The sequence below is a fragment of the Kogia breviceps genome, chromosome 6 (genome assembly GCF_026419965.1).
Source record: "Kogia breviceps isolate mKogBre1 chromosome 6, mKogBre1 haplotype 1, whole genome shotgun sequence".
NCBI lineage: Eukaryota > Metazoa > Chordata > Mammalia > Artiodactyla > Physeteridae > Kogia > Kogia breviceps.
This window is the reverse complement of record NC_081315.1, coordinates 111,945,381-111,960,477: the sequence shown is the minus strand read 5'-3', so window position 1 is coordinate 111,960,477 and position 15,097 is coordinate 111,945,381. Positions and strand designations below refer to the sequence as shown.

Genomic DNA, 15,097 nt, shown 5'->3' with positions numbered 1-15,097 from the left:
TTAATGTGTGCCTTTTGAATAGAAGACAGTCCGCTTGCAGCTGGCCTTTTACTCTTCAAATATATTCAGAAACATGTGCCAAAATAGATGCATAGAAATGTTCATTTTGTGGAACAGAAATTTAGGCAGGACTCGGCTGGGCAATTCTGCTCTGCAAAGCAACAGTGGGGAATCACTTGGTGGTATTCAGCTGGGTGCTGGGCAAAGCTGGAAGGTCCAAGGTGGCTTCACACACGTGCCTGCCGCAGAGAGTAATAATGATTTATAGTCATCGAATGTTGACCAGATGCCAGGCCTTGTCTAAGCAATTTACAGGAATCGATTCACAGAGTCCTTATCCAATCCTCACCGTTAGGTGGGCACTAATACTAACCCCACTTTACAGATGAGAAAGCTGAGGCAGAGAAAGACTTGAGTTGCACAGGGTCACAGTTCTAGTGAGTGGCTGGGCTGGGGTTAGGGTGTCTGGCTAGGGAACCTATAGGTTTAACACCACACCAAAGAACTCTGGCACCTCTGCATGGGGTATGGGGAAGGCTTCCTTCCTGAAGTAAGAGGCAACAGAAATGGCCCTGGCAACTGCAGTCTGGCAGAGCTCATTCTCCAGTGCTCAGAACATCCTTCCTCCTCTGGTCTGGCCGAGGAGCTGATGGGAAAGGTCCCTGTTTCCACCGAGAACTCCTGTGGGGAAAGGGGGGCATTAGAGCCAACCTCTCTGAGCATGGCTCGCCTGTGGACGCACCGAGCTGTGTAATCCACTACTCAACATTTTCAAAACTCTCGGTTCTCTTTCAGCTTGATGCACTTCAGAAAAAGCACCATGAAGCAAATTTGGCTGTGACTCCTTTGAAGGTAATACGTGTGTGAAATCAATATGAAATGCCCCTTTCAAAAGAAAAAAGAGCTTAGTATTTTTCCCATTAGGAGGTAGTCCATTTCTATTGTATAAAAACACTGGAAAGAAGAGGAAAGAGACAAATGGCACCCCAAGTCCCTATTTGAATCTAGCATTTGCATGTATTTTCTTCCAGTATATTTTACATGTGTCTGAGATCCCACTAAACATGTATGTCTGTGTCCGGCTTTTTCCACTTGGGAGTGTAACCCATATAGGGGCTGTCCTTGTCTTTACCAGCCTTTGAAGCTGCTGTGCATGCTGCAGTCTAGGAGACACCGCAGTTCATAAAGCTGCCAGGCCCTTACGGGTGTTCAAATCCCTTTGTCCATTCTCCTTCCCTCTCTCCCTCCCTCCCTCTCTCTTTTGCATTATTGCACGTAAACACCACGATGCACATTTTTTATTAGAAAACTTTTCCCCACATACCTAGACATTTCTTGAGGACAGATTCCCAGAAATGGCATTACTGGCTCACAGGGTTTAACATGCTAATTGAAAGTGTAGTTCGGTTGAGGTGACACATTTAATCTCAAATATGGCACCTGGATTTGGGCAGTGGACCTGGAGGGGCTGCTTTTTCTTTCTACTCTCTGGGCGGGGTGGACTAGGAGGGGCTCTGGCTGGGAGTTAGAAGGACATGGTTGAGCCCCGGGACCCCACTGACTTGCCAAATCCCACTCACTCCGAAATAACAGTAATTCCTGCTCGGCTGCTCTCACAGCTTCTTCTGACCCTCCATGGATGGTGTCCATGGAAAAGTGGAGAGCAAAGTGTAAAGCTCTTGAAAATGGGAGCTTTTCTTGCTCCTTCGTTATTTTCATCATTTGCTATGTACCATTTACTTAAATGAGGACCGTAACCCCTTGTACACGACAAAGTGCTCTACAAACTCAAGGTGGAAAGAGAAACAGCACCACGTCATTCACACGAGGCAAGGCCTGAACAGAAGAGGTCAGACTGGACGGGAGGAGCCATAGCGATCTGGGTTCAAGATCCAGCCCCTCCTCAGGGGCGGCAGTGGCCGCTGGAGGCTCAGTTTTCTCATCTGCAGATGGGTATTGTGATTCCTAACCTGGCGTGGGAGGTTTTGTGAGGATTCTAATGACGATGGCCACTCTCTGTTGAATGCTTACCATGTGCCACGTACTCCAGACATATTTTCTCAATAGCACGGTTTCTCAACATGTCAGGAACATGAACGCTACTCTATGGATAGGGAAACTGAGGCTCAGAGAGATGCAGTGCCTTGCCCATGGTCACACAGAGCTACTCAGTGGCAGAACCAAGATTTAACCCAGTTCTGTCTGATGCCAAAGGCTGCAACCTTCCCCTTGGCCTCGCTGTCTCTCCAAGAGCCCAGTGGAGTCATTGTCACCATCAACAATGGCCTCTTTCTTGGGAGAGCTGCACATAGTAGGTGTTCAGCTCATGCTGGCTGAATGAAGAGGCCCCGATGTTTTAGGGAAGTGATTCAGGGGGCCTGGGGCACCCCGGCGTCCAGGCCAAACCACCCACCTGTGCTGCCTGCCTGCAGTACTGGGCACCCGGACATCACTGCCTAGAAACTGATGTGCAAAGGTCCCTGATCCTCTGGGATGGGCTTGGAAGGGAGTTCTGGCAAGAAGGGGTCATCACCTCCTCCGATGGAGCAGGAGATGGCGAGAGTCTATCAGCCCCTCCGGATGTGCACAAATGTGGGAGGTCATTTCATGGTGGGAGGGAAACGAACTCGCATCCCTCATGTAACGCGTCTCTCCCATGGGCCATGCTGTGCCCAGCCACGGCGTAGGGACGGTGCCGGGGATCCAGGGGAGTGTCAGCCTTGACCTTGAGGATCCCCCAGGCTATGTGGGAGACAGACCCACAGATACAAAGGTTAACTGCTGGGACAGAAGGAAGCCGGGAGCCCGGGCATAGAGAGACCCAAGTCCTGAGCATGAGGGAAGCCTGCCTGGGGAGACGATGCCCAGGTCGGCCTCTGAATGGATCTGCACAAGGCTTTTCTGGGCTTGGGACATGAGCTACAAAGGAGTGATGAGGAAGTTCTGGGGCGCCGGGCTTGGGGAGTGGACCAGTGTGTCCGGAAAAAGAGGAGTGAGAAGGAGGGTGGTCGTGATCGGGCTGGAGAGGCACAGGGACAGGTCTGACCTTTTGTGCATCAGGGCCTGCCTGGGCTGGCCCCGTGTGCGTGCTTTTCCAGCACCATCTCCCTTGGTCCTGGTGCCCTGATGATGCCCAGGGTACAGATGAGCAAGTCGAGGGATAGAGAGGAGCTTGTCTCACAGCTGGCTGAAGCCCACGCTGCCTACCCATCCAGAAGGCATCCAGACAGCAGTGAGAAGCCCCTGGGATGGCGGGCAGCAGGGCGGCCCATTGTTTGCAAAGCTGGCTCTGGCTTCTGGATGGAGGGAGGGATTGCCGGGAGGAGGCTGAGCTAAAGCAGGGCTGCGGGATGCAGAGCAGGGAGCCGATGCCCTGCCCCCCAGCTCAGTCATCCAGCACCCCCTGGGAGTCCTGCATGCATGGGCCCACCTGACTGTGTCTTCCCTCCCACCCTTTCAGGCTAAGCTGGCTTCCCTGGTCCAGAAGTGTCGGGAGAGGAACCACCTGATCACACACCTGCTCCAGGAGCTGCACAGACACGGGGTGGAGAAACACCAGCTCTCCGAGACAGCAAGCAACATGGTGAATGACGCGGCGCTGGCTGAGTACGCAGCCACCTTCCTGGCTCCGGAGGTCCCACAGGTAGATTCCCACAGACAGCCCTGCCCTCTTCCTGTTGGGGCTGTGAGCTCAGCAGCCTACCCTCCACCTGCCTGACCTGCCCGGTGTCAATTCAGCATCAAACAAACACCATGGCGTTTATTTCACTAGATGGGTCTTTCACGTGTGCCTCAAGACGTTAGCACTTCCTGCTTCCTCTGGCAGATTTTTTTTGTCTGTCCTGTAGCCCTCCCATCCATCTTTCAGGGCACAGTTCAGGTGTGACCTTGCCCAGGAGTCTGCTCTAAATTCCACGGGCCACATGCCTCTCCATCCTTCATTGCACGTGGATATGACTGACATGGGACATTCGAGGGACTTGCCCCCTACTGTTAGGGGAGTTTTGTCGGCGTTTCTCTGTTGAAACCAGAGCTGCTTCATCTCCCTAGTGCTTGGCACAGAAAAGCTGCTCAGGGAATATTTGTTGAGTGAATGAAGTAATGAAGTAAATGAATGAGCACCTCCTCTCCTAATGTCTACAGAAGAGGGAGGAAACAGAGGCTCAGAGAGGTTGGAAGTCTCTCTTGAGGTCATACAGCTACTAGGTAGTGCAGATGGTGATGGATACCAGTTCTGACCCAAGTCTAGTAAACTTGCTCCCGGGTCCCGCCTGGCTCTCAACAGTGGTACCTGGGTGTCTGTGTGCATGCAGCACCCTCGGGTGCTCAGCTGAGTCTGCCCATGTGCGCACGCGCGCACACGCACATGCACACACACACACACACACGCAAGCGTGCACACATACTCAAGCACACAGCCTCATTCCTGGGGACCAGCCAGCTGTGCTCCCACCAGACTAGCTCAGCTCCTGATGATGCGAGGCCGAAATGCAGCTGTTGCTGTGCACGCAGCCAGCCCTGTTTTCCAGGGTCCCTCCTGGGCTCTGCCCTCAGGGGGCCTGCTTTTGGCAGTGTAGCCCCAGGCCTGCATCACCTTCACAGCCCAGCCTCTGCAGGCCGACCCTCTCTGTCCCTTCCTTCCCCCACAGCCTTCAGAGTTTTAGATGTCCTCTCGTCCAAATTGCCACACAGTGGACATGGACACCCGGAGGCTAGGGGGCCTGCTCAGGGCCATGGTGACTTGGTTCAGAGCCAGAATTTGAATCCAGAGCCCCAGACCCCTGGTCCAGTGCTCATCCCTTTGCCCGAGGGTTTCAAGCCTCTTCAGAGGCAGAATGAGGATGGGGAGAGTGGTCAACATCTTGTCAAGGGACCGGGCACAGTCCCTGTGTGCAGAGCTCCAGGGAAGATGTTAGATGCGGCAGGTGTCACCTGGGAGGGAGGCTGGCTGTGTGCTGAGAAGGCATCATTGCAGTGAGGGCCCCACCCTCCAAGGGCTGCCCTAGGTCTGGCAGGCTCTGAAATGAGACCCCATTTGTTCATTGGGGTTGAACAGGCTGACTTACATTGACCAAATTCACAGAGACTGAGGTATAAACCTGAACACTAATTTAATAATTTCCCATGAGAGATCGAACTATGTGCAGGATGAAATATTGGATGGATGGAAGAATAATCAGCATATTCTCTCCTATAGTGAGGTTATCTAGAAAGTCAAGTTCATTCATTCATTTGTTCATTTGTAAGTCAATATATATTTATAGTCAGAAGGTTATTCAGTGAGAACAGAGAGTGTTAATGGTGTCATCAGCCTGATGCGTTAGTTTCCTGTAAGGATGTGCTCCACATGCCTCCCCTGGGGCCAGGGTGTCTCCCCACCCAGACCTTTTGAAAGGCTATGGGCAATCATAAGCTTCTACTTCCTCCTTTTAAGGTGACTTTGAATCGGCTGTGACCCATTTTGCATTATTTTGCAGTTCAGCTCACCAAGAAGACCACCATTTTCATGATCTGGGGTGTGGCTCACTGTTCCCTCCACAAACCACAAAAGCCTGGCTCTGCCATTTTATTCCACAAATATTTATTGAGCACCTATTGCCACAAGTCAGGCATGGTGCTTGGGGCTGGGGAGAAATGGTGAACCAAACGGACCAAAATGTGCATGCAGTCAAGGAGAGAAATAATCATAAATTATAGCAAGTGTCAAGAAGGAAGGGCTTAGACAGAGACTGTGTGTGTGTCTTTGGAAAAGACCTTAATTGCTCTGAGCCTCAGTTTGCTCATCTTTAAAATGGGCCTATTACGACCTAGTTGGCAGAAGACATGAAGACAGACGGAGATCATGCAGCACCTTGTGCAGGGATGTCCCATGAGTTAGGAACCTGGTCCTCAGGTGGGCAGTTGCCAAGGGGGCGGGTTCTGGCACCCAGGAGCCCTGGCTTCAGATCTTAGCTCTGCCGCTGTCTAGCTCTGTGGCCTTAGGAGGCGACACTGACATGTATCACTTACCATGGGGGCTTTATGTAACTGACTCAGGTAGTCCTTTCTCGGGGGAGGTGCTATTATTATCCCCCTTTCCAGACGGGAAAATTGAGGCTCAAAGGGGTTACAAGTCGTGCCCCAAGACACACGTCTATAGCAGCTTTCCAGCTCAGCTTTTTGTGTGTTAAATCGTTTCCCTGAGCAGAGCTGGGATTTGAACCTGGCCATGGGATTCTGTGCACTACAGCTGCGACCCCTATGCGAAGGGGGGTGTGTTGGGTGTCTTGCAGGGCTGTGGGGCATGTGGGCAATAGCATGGGCTCTGGCACATACAGACTAGGCCTTCAGTGAGTCTGTCCCTCTTGTCACTGGAAGGCCAATCCTCAGTGTGCAGATACAAGGCAGTGGGGAAAAAAACCCTGTGATGTGTTAAGAAGCAAAGAGGGCTCCAGGCTGGCTGGAGTGAGGGATCCCAAGTGGAGGAGTTCTGAGAGGCTGGATGGGAGGTCACGGACACCTGACTGCCCGCAGGGGTGTTTGCATTTGGTTCTTCAGTGAATGGGGAGCTGCTGAAGGGGTGGAACAGCATCTATGTGCTTGGGGAAGAGGAACCGTGCAGGCCTGTGAGCTGGACTGAGCTGCCAAGTCCAAGGCAGGCCATGCACATGGCAGCCACTTGGCTCTGGCCGGTAACACACAAGGCCCAGGCAGCCGAGCAGAGCTCTGGGGGCACAGAGACCCTGGTGGCTGCGGTGGCAGCTCTTCCTGCTGGCAGCTGGGCAGGACATGGGTTTTACGGGAGCTGATTCTCGTTTCAGAGAACACAGATGGAATTCCTGATGGGGACATTGGGCTTAGGCTCAGAGCCCGGGAGAGTTGCCTGGCTGGCTGGGATGGGGGGGACATTCATGGGCTTGGGGAGGGGATGTGACAGAGCAGAGAAGCAGGAGAATCCCAGAAGCACTGAGGCTGGTGTACTTGGGCCCCGGGAAGCTCATGTGCACTGGCCCCTGCCCTTGGGAGGGAGCCCACACTAACCACAGGCACCTGAGAGAGGATGGGGTGTGGGCTATGGTGGTGGGGGGGGAGCCCACCCGGACAGGCTGCCGTTCATTTATTCACTGGAAGCGGAGATGACGGCCGAGACTCACAGAGCCTCCCCTGAGCCAGCACTTTCTGTGGTTCACTCACTTCATCCTCCCAACATCCCACTTTGTCACGGAGGAGACTGAGGCCCAGAGTGGTCAGAGAGCTGGTCGAGGTCACAGCAGGGGTGGCGGGCTGGGGGTTCAGAGCCGGGGTTCGTCTGAGCTCCTACCCTTTCAGGAAGAGAGTACTCACCCCACAGCAGTGGCTCAGGGTCGTTCACTGCCTCGCATTGACTTCCTTTTCTTGCCCTGGTTGGGTGAGAGATAGAAATTGAACCTCGGCCAGCTCAGCACCTATGTCCTTTCTTCGGGGCTGCATCTAAATATCTTAGTCTGTTGGGGCTAATTTAACAAAAATACTGCAGACTGGGCAGCTTAAACAGCAAACATTCATTTCTCACAGTTCTGGAGACTGAAAACTGGGGATCAAGGTGCTGCATGGTGGTGGGGGCTCTCTTCCTGGGGAGCAGATGGCCACCTTCTCACTGTGTCCTCACATGGTAGACAGAGAGGCTGGCTTTCTCACACCTCTTCTTATAAGGGCACCGATTCCATCCTGAGGACTCTGTCTTCATGACCTGATAACCTCCCCAAGACCCGACCTCCAAATACCCACTGAGGGGCCAGGACACGTGCATGGGTGGATGGGGGCTACCTGGCCCTCAGAGCTGCCATCTCCCTGAGCTGGTATATCGTCCATCCCTTAGCATCTCCGCTGCCACTGTTCACAGGTTGGCCTTGCATTCACCCTGGTGTCCTTCCTCTAGCTCTGCTGGTTCTCTTCAGCTCGGGCATTGGTCCTGAAGCAGGAGGATTCCATGAGGCTAGCTTGGCCAGCTCTCCTACTGTCTTCATCTGGAAACATGGGGTCTTGCCACCTCCCTGGCTTTAGCTGAGATGGGAGCATGGTGGGGGACGGCGGGTTCCTTCCATTCTTGGACTCCTAAATGGAAACGGGGGGTTCTCAGTTCACCCCATCCCCCAAACTGGCTTGACTGGGAAGGGCTCAGGGCACCTTCTCAGGGCCTCTTAAGTTCCTCCCCACCTCCCCAGTCCTAGGACACCTATTTTTTTCTGGATTTCACCAGGACCTAGGCTATTGACATTCCCATGCCAAGAATGAGGCACCTTCTTTGTTGCTTGTACTCAGGTGTCATCCCCTTCTTGGAGGCAGATGCCCGGGTGCCAAGGGGAAGTGGTTCAGGGGTGCCCTCCTGCCCATGCTTGCAGGGTCCAGCCTGGGGTCAGCTCAACAAATGGAAGGTCCATCAGAGACCTGAATGGGTTCGCCTTGCCTGACTTCCTGCAGTTCCTGGGACATGAGGATTATTGCCCTCTCTTCAGACACCGAGTTTCACCTGGCAGATAAAGACACCCCAGATCCTGAAGAATTGCCACTTTGTGACAGTCCTCTGTGCCAAGCCACTCCGGTGCTTGTCCTTCACCTCCCAAAGCCGCCTGCTCTCTTAGGCCTTGGTAGCAAGGGGCGGGGGTTGCTGACTTCTTGTAAGGCTCTGTGAGGGTTGAACAAGATCCCATCTGAAATTCCCCTCACAGTGCTGTCACATAAAGACACTCACAGAGGATGTAGGGTCCCTTCAAGCAGAATCAAAGTATTGCTCCACTGGGGGAGGTCAGGGGATTGGTGTACTAACACCTGAGGGTCATGGAGACCCCATCCTCGGAGAGATGCAAGCCACTTGGCAAGGAGGCTGCTAATTCCACTTCCTCCTGCCCTGCTTTTTCCTCTTTCTTCCATGTCCTGGAAACATCTCGCTCTCCTCTGGGCATTGGTCAACAAGATCTATATATGGGCCTTTGGAAATGGAATCTCATCTTGAAAGAAGCAGTGAGACCGAGAGTCCTAAACTCCCTTAATTCATTAAATCAACAACCTGAGCCTGGGCCCCCAAGGATCCAGGCAATTATTTTCTCTTGATGTCCTACCTTTTATGAAGTTGAGAATATTCCCCCAAAAGTTTACCTGGGGAGAGAGGTGGGGGAGTGGAATGTGTAGGGTGAGCCTTTATCCGTCTGCTACTGTATGTGGAACATTTAGTGAACATTCATTCTTATTTCATGCTGACAAAACCCTGCAAGGACCATATTAGTGGCTCCACTCTGCAGATGGAGAGGACAAGGCTCAGAGAGTTCAACTGACTTGGCCAAGACTATGGAGCCCGTAAGCAGCAGAGCCAGGATTCAACCTGAGGCTGCCTGGCTCCAAGCCTCTCCAGGCCTATGGGATAAATGAGGAGCAGGAAGCAAGGGAAAGATCTATAGATCTCTGATCAGGTACTGAATGCAGTGCCTCCAGAAGTAGTTCAGTGCCTGTGAGAGTACTCTGTGGATACAAAAGTCAATGAAACCTCAGTATCACTTTGAAGAAGTCTGTGTCTAGTAAGACTAGCTCCAAACCCAGGTGTGAACAAAAGCATTCACTTGAAACATAGCAATGAGAGAGAGAAGGAGACTTATTAGGGAATATAATCCCTGGAGAAGGAAGCACACAAAATAGGCCTTGAAGGATTAAAAAAGAAAGAGTTTTACTAGCTGGAAGGATGGAGTGAGGGCCCTCTAGGCTGGGAGACCTGCATGAGCAAAGGCACTGGGGTGTGAAGGGTCATGGAACTCGAAGACACACAGTTTTAAGGGGATATAAGTGAAGTGCTCTCAGAGCAGAGTTACCATTGCCGCTTCACCTCTTCCTGTGTGCATGTGGGGTCCAGGAGGACAACTAGTCCGCCAGTGGGTGGTGCAGGGACTCAGGTCCAGCCCTGGTTTCCTGGGTGACTGAGTCAGGAGTCCCCAGTGCAGCTCAGCAATCAACTCTCACAAGGTGTCGAAGGGACTTCCACACAGAAAGAGTATTTCTCCTGGAGACTCTGCCGTCCGGCTGCCCTCATTTTCCCCCTTTTAACAGCTTTTAAAATGCAGTCATCAGTTTCCTTTTGGAGATTCAATTTGAGTAAAGGAAGTGGAAGCTTTTCCTCGCAACTGTATCCCTGGGAGCCAATCCTGGACCCCTCTGAGGATTGTAGGCAGAGGAGGAGGGGAGGTCCTGCCTGTATTTTTGCACACACAGGGAGGAGTGGATCTGGCCATGGAATGCACTTTCTGCAGCGGTGAGGGGACTGATTTTTCCAGTTGCAGTTGTCTGTAGAAGGCTTTTCCAGCTGTGTCATGAAGAATAACTGCTGAGATGTCTTTTCTTGCAGACAAGCCATCACCTGGACATCGAGTCTGAGAAGACAACAGTTGTAAGAGGTCAGTGTGATTTTCAGTTAGGAGTAGTCTGCATGCTCAGACACAGTCCACACCGGCAGGACAATCTGACAGGTGGACCAGGGTGGGGAAAAGCCCACGGTCAAGTGCAGATGACTAAAGGAAACCCGACCCCACTCTCTTGCACTCTCTTCCCTACTGACTCTGCCTTTGCATTTCACTGCTTAAGGAGAACGCATTAGAAAAATACTGCTGCTGCCAAAATGGCCAAATTCTGCAACCCTGTAGTTTCAGTCCTGGAAATTTATCCTGCGTAAACAATTCTATATGTGGAAAAGCTCAATGGACAGGCATATTCATGCCAGGGTATTTATAACAGTGAAAAACTGTCGGGAAAAACCCCAGTATTGTTAATTAACCCATATTCACTGAATATGAAGTACTAGTCACTAAAATGTTGCTGATAAGTACCATGTGATAGCATGGGAATTAGGATATCCTACTAAGTTAAAAAAGGGTACAAAATGGAATGTATCTGATGACAACTGTATCTAATGTATCTAATGTATCTAATACAACTGTACGTGAACATCTGTGAATGATTGGCATCTTAAGCTAGAAGATAAACTAAAATACCAACAGTGGTTACTTAGATGGTAACATGGGTGGGGTTTTGTTGTTCTATTATTCTTATTGTTAAAAAGAAAATTAAGGTACTATCTGGCCAGAGAGAATTTCCCTGGACCTTGTTTTACAAGTGCAGTGTACTATCAGCACTGGGGAAGGGGGATTCCTAAGGGTTTGTTTAGGGTTACTTTGTTTTCAGGTGCTCAATGTAAAAGTGAAGAAAGTATGGATAGAGTTACCTTTAGTCAACTGAGCTGCTCTTGATAACTGCTCGATTAGCAATTCTTATTACTAGATTTTGTTCTTACAGCTGTGTGATCTTGGATGAGTTAATTAACCTCTCTGAGCCCCAGACTCTTTTCTTTAAAAGATAAGGTGATGATGATCATGACCTTTTTCAGAAGTGTTAGTGCCTGACACATTGTAGGGCACCAACAAACAAGAAGAGGTACCTGGCTTCAGTTTTTAGCTGGTCAGGATGGGCCTGCCCTTCGGTACCTTTGTCTTCTATCCCTGCAGTCTGAGTTGGCATCTGTTTTCACTGTTGGAGGCGCATAAATTCTAGCTGGTCCTGCTTCTGCCACTGGTTTATACAAGTGCCATCCCTTCTCTGGGCTCAGGTTCCTCACCTTTAAAAGAAGGAAGTGTACTAGATTAATTTAGTTACTTATTCATTCAGCATACCTAGAAGGCTGCCGTGTGCCAGATCCCTGATACGGTGTTGTAGGGCTTACAAAAATGAGTCCGCTTCAGAGGTGGTGGTCCTTGTGCTGAAGGAGCTTACAGCCTGGTAGTGGACAGTGAAGCAGGCAGGCAATTTTTTTTTTTTTTTTTTTTTTTTCGGTACACGGGCCTCTCACCGTTGTGGCCTCTCCCCTTGAGGAGCACAGGCTCCGGATGCACAGGCTCAGCTGCCATGGCTCACGGGCCCAGCTGCTCCGCGGCATGTGGGATCCTCCCGGACCGGGGCACGAACCCGTGTCCCCTGCATCGGCAGGCGGACTCTCAACCACTGCTTCACCAGGGAAGCCTCAGGCAGGCAATTTTCTACGATATCCCAAGACCATGGCAGTACCATCAGAGGGCTGTGAATGTGGCACTCAGAGTTCAAAGGCACCCAGGAGGGCCTCTGTTGTGGGGTGAAGGGATCTGGGAATGAAAGACAATGAAAAGCCTCAGAGACTTGTTGATTTTTTTTTTTAAGGTTATTTTATGACATACAGGGTTTTTTTAAATTTATTCATTCTTTGGCTGCTTTGGGTCTTTGTTGCTGTGCGCGGGCTTTCTCTAGTTGTGGTGAGCAGAGCCTACTCTTCGTTGCGGTGCTCAGACTTCTCATTGTGGTGGCTTCTGTTTGTTGCAGAGCACGGGCTCTAGGCATGCAGGCTTCAGTAGTTCTGGCGCGTGGGCTCGGTAGTTGTGGCTTGCAGGCTCTAGAGCACAGTCTCAGTAGTTGTGGCACCTGGGCTTAGTTGCTCTGGGGCATGTGGGATCTTCCCGGACGAGGGCTTGAACCCGTGTCCCCTGCTTTGGCAGGCAGATTCTTAATCACCGTGCCACCAGGGAAGTCCGACTTGTTGATTTTTACTTTTTTATTTTATTTTTATTTATTTATTTATTTAATTTATTTATTTTTTTTGCGTTATGCGGGCCTCTCACTGTTGTGGCCTCTCCCGCTGCGGAGCACAGGCTCCGGACGCGCAGGCTCAGCGGCCACGGCTCACGGGCCCAGCCGCTCCGCGGCACGTGGGATCTTCCCGGACCGGGGCACGAACCCGTGTCCCCTGCATCAGCAGGCGGACTCTCAACCACTGCGCCACCAGGGAAGCCCAGGGAAGCCCCGACTTGTTGATTTTTAGAATAGACTTCTGAACTGAGGCTTGACTGAGAACATTCTCTTCTAGCTCAGAAATACCTCCTGAATCCTGAAATGGACCGTGTCCTCCAAAGACCTTTGCATTCAGAGTCCTGGCCTATTCCAGAGGCTGAGTGGCCAGCACAGACAGCTCAACTGGATTCTTTGAAGGTGAGAGGACATCAGTCACTTAATTTCTCAAATAAACGTTTTTATTGGAAGTATAACACACATACAGAAAAGGGTACAACTCGGAAATGTACAGCTCAGTGAATTGTCATGGAGTGGTATGTGCCCATAAAGCCATCACCAGGTCCAGAACTAGAAAGTGACCACAAAGCACCCCTCTGGTTTCCCCTTCTAGTCTCTTTTTATTATCTGTTTTTTAATTTTGTGTATTGGGTCATATCATGTGTTCTATGTCTTGTTATTTTTCACTGAGTGCTAGACATCATGTGTGAAAATGTGAAGATGTAATTTGATAGTGTCTTCATCCAGACAGCACTTCCTTTGTTCCGCACATCAGAACTGATTCAGAGATAATTTTAGTACTTATGAGATCTGTTTTATTTCTTGCTCACTCTTACTCTTAGGGCATAGCCTTTCATGGTTCCAAGCAAAACCCTGTAATGTTTAACAGTGTCCTTCCCCAGCTGCTTCCCACTCCATGAGGCTGTCAGAATCTCTGCTTAGCTTTCTACCTCTCAGCCACCACAATCACATGCAGGCTTCACCTTCACTTAGAGGAAAATACAGCCTTCAATGTGGGCCAACTACTCTTGGCTTCTCTCCTATCTTGAATTTTAGTCCCACATATCCTCACAGTCTTTGTAGCTCTCAGATGGTTTCAGATAGATCTTTTGCTATATTTTGTCCAGCTTTCCTACATGCTCTTACTGGAGGTTTGGTCCAAAGTGTCCTAATCAGTCAGAGCCAGAGAAGCACTCTGTTTTCCCAGAGAAAACCTATTTTACTTATGATATTTGGAGTCTGACAGGCCTGAGTTCAAATCTCAGCTGTAATTCAGTGTGATGTTGAGTGGATGACTTACTTTTTCTGTGCTTAAATCTCCTCATCTGTAAAATGGAGATAATGCTGCCTACTGCTGATATGAGGATAAAATCAGATAAGCAGAGTTGAATATGTCTCTCGAAAATAAGAGATGCTCAAAAAAAAAAAAAAGCAGCCATTACTTAGGAGGAAACTGATCTTATTCTTGGCATTTTATTTCAACTTATTATTATTGTTTTTCTTCTTCCTTTTATTCCTGTGGCTTCTCTCTTGCCTTCATGCTTATATTAATTTTTTTTAATCTAACAAATGGAGCTAATATTTACCTCTTGGGGTCTTTGGGACAATTCAATGAAATCATGCACATAACATAATTACTGTACTGCCTGGCACAGGAGGTGTTCAATAAATGACAGCTGGTGTTATTGATTGACCTTAAACTTTTTTTTTCTAACTGGTGACTCTCATTTCAAATTACATGTCTGCAGGCTTATTATCTAGTAATGAGAACTTCTTTCCAGCTTTGATCTTTTTCTAGGAAAATTACATCTGACTTTTGATCTTTGACCTACCTTATTACAAGCAGGTAGAAGGCATTTTAGGCAAAAGGAATGACACCTGCAAAGACAGAGGGGTGAATGCTCCTGAAGCATTGGGGGATTGGTAAGCAATTAAATGAGGCTGCAGCATAAAGGAGAGAGGAGTCTAGGAGATCATAATGATGATGTTGATAAGAACAACAATGAGAAAGAAAACCCCTGCTTCCATTTCTTGAATGCTTACTATGTGCAATGCATCAGCTTTTCCAGTACTCACTGTGGGCCCACAAAATAGATCTTGACATTCACTCCACTTCACCTGTGAGAAAAGGTGAAGCACAGAGAGGGTAAATAGCCAGCCCCAGGTCACACAGCTAAAGAGCTGGGGTTCCAACACAGGCTTTCTGGCTCTAGAGCTGATGCTCTGGTCATTCTGTGTCCAGATCGTGCTGGGCCTTCACTGGGGGGATGAGAGTTGTCTCTCCTGCCCCCCTTGTGGTTACAATCTGGAGTTCAATGTGAGAAGAAAACCCTCCAATGTCTGCACTCAGTGATACTGACCAGAAACTGATAGCAAAGCTTTTGAGGAAATAGTTGGAGCATAAATTGAATGAATGGATGAACCCAAGTGCATCTTAATGCTCTTATGGTTCCAAGTTTCTCAAGTGTTCCTCAACCTTCTTTAGAGTTCTCACCACACTGTAGAATGC

General features: G+C 49.9%; 1 protein-coding gene across 3 annotated transcripts in view; it reads left to right on the top strand.

Moving 5' to 3' along the window:
• Nucleotides 1-15,097, top strand: part of C6H4orf50 (chromosome 6 C4orf50 homolog) — a 125,340-nt gene that overhangs the window by 41,806 nt on the left and 68,437 nt on the right. For all 3 annotated transcript variants that reach the window (XM_067036401.1, XM_059066132.2, XM_067036402.1), the window contains exons 8-11: nt 796-852; nt 3,461-3,643; nt 10,349-10,397; nt 12,887-13,008. In XM_067036401.1, the coding sequence (XP_066892502.1) occupies nt 796-852; nt 3,461-3,643; nt 10,349-10,397; nt 12,887-13,008 (411 nt within the window). The remainder of the gene's footprint in view (nt 1-795; nt 853-3,460; nt 3,644-10,348; nt 10,398-12,886; nt 13,009-15,097) is intronic.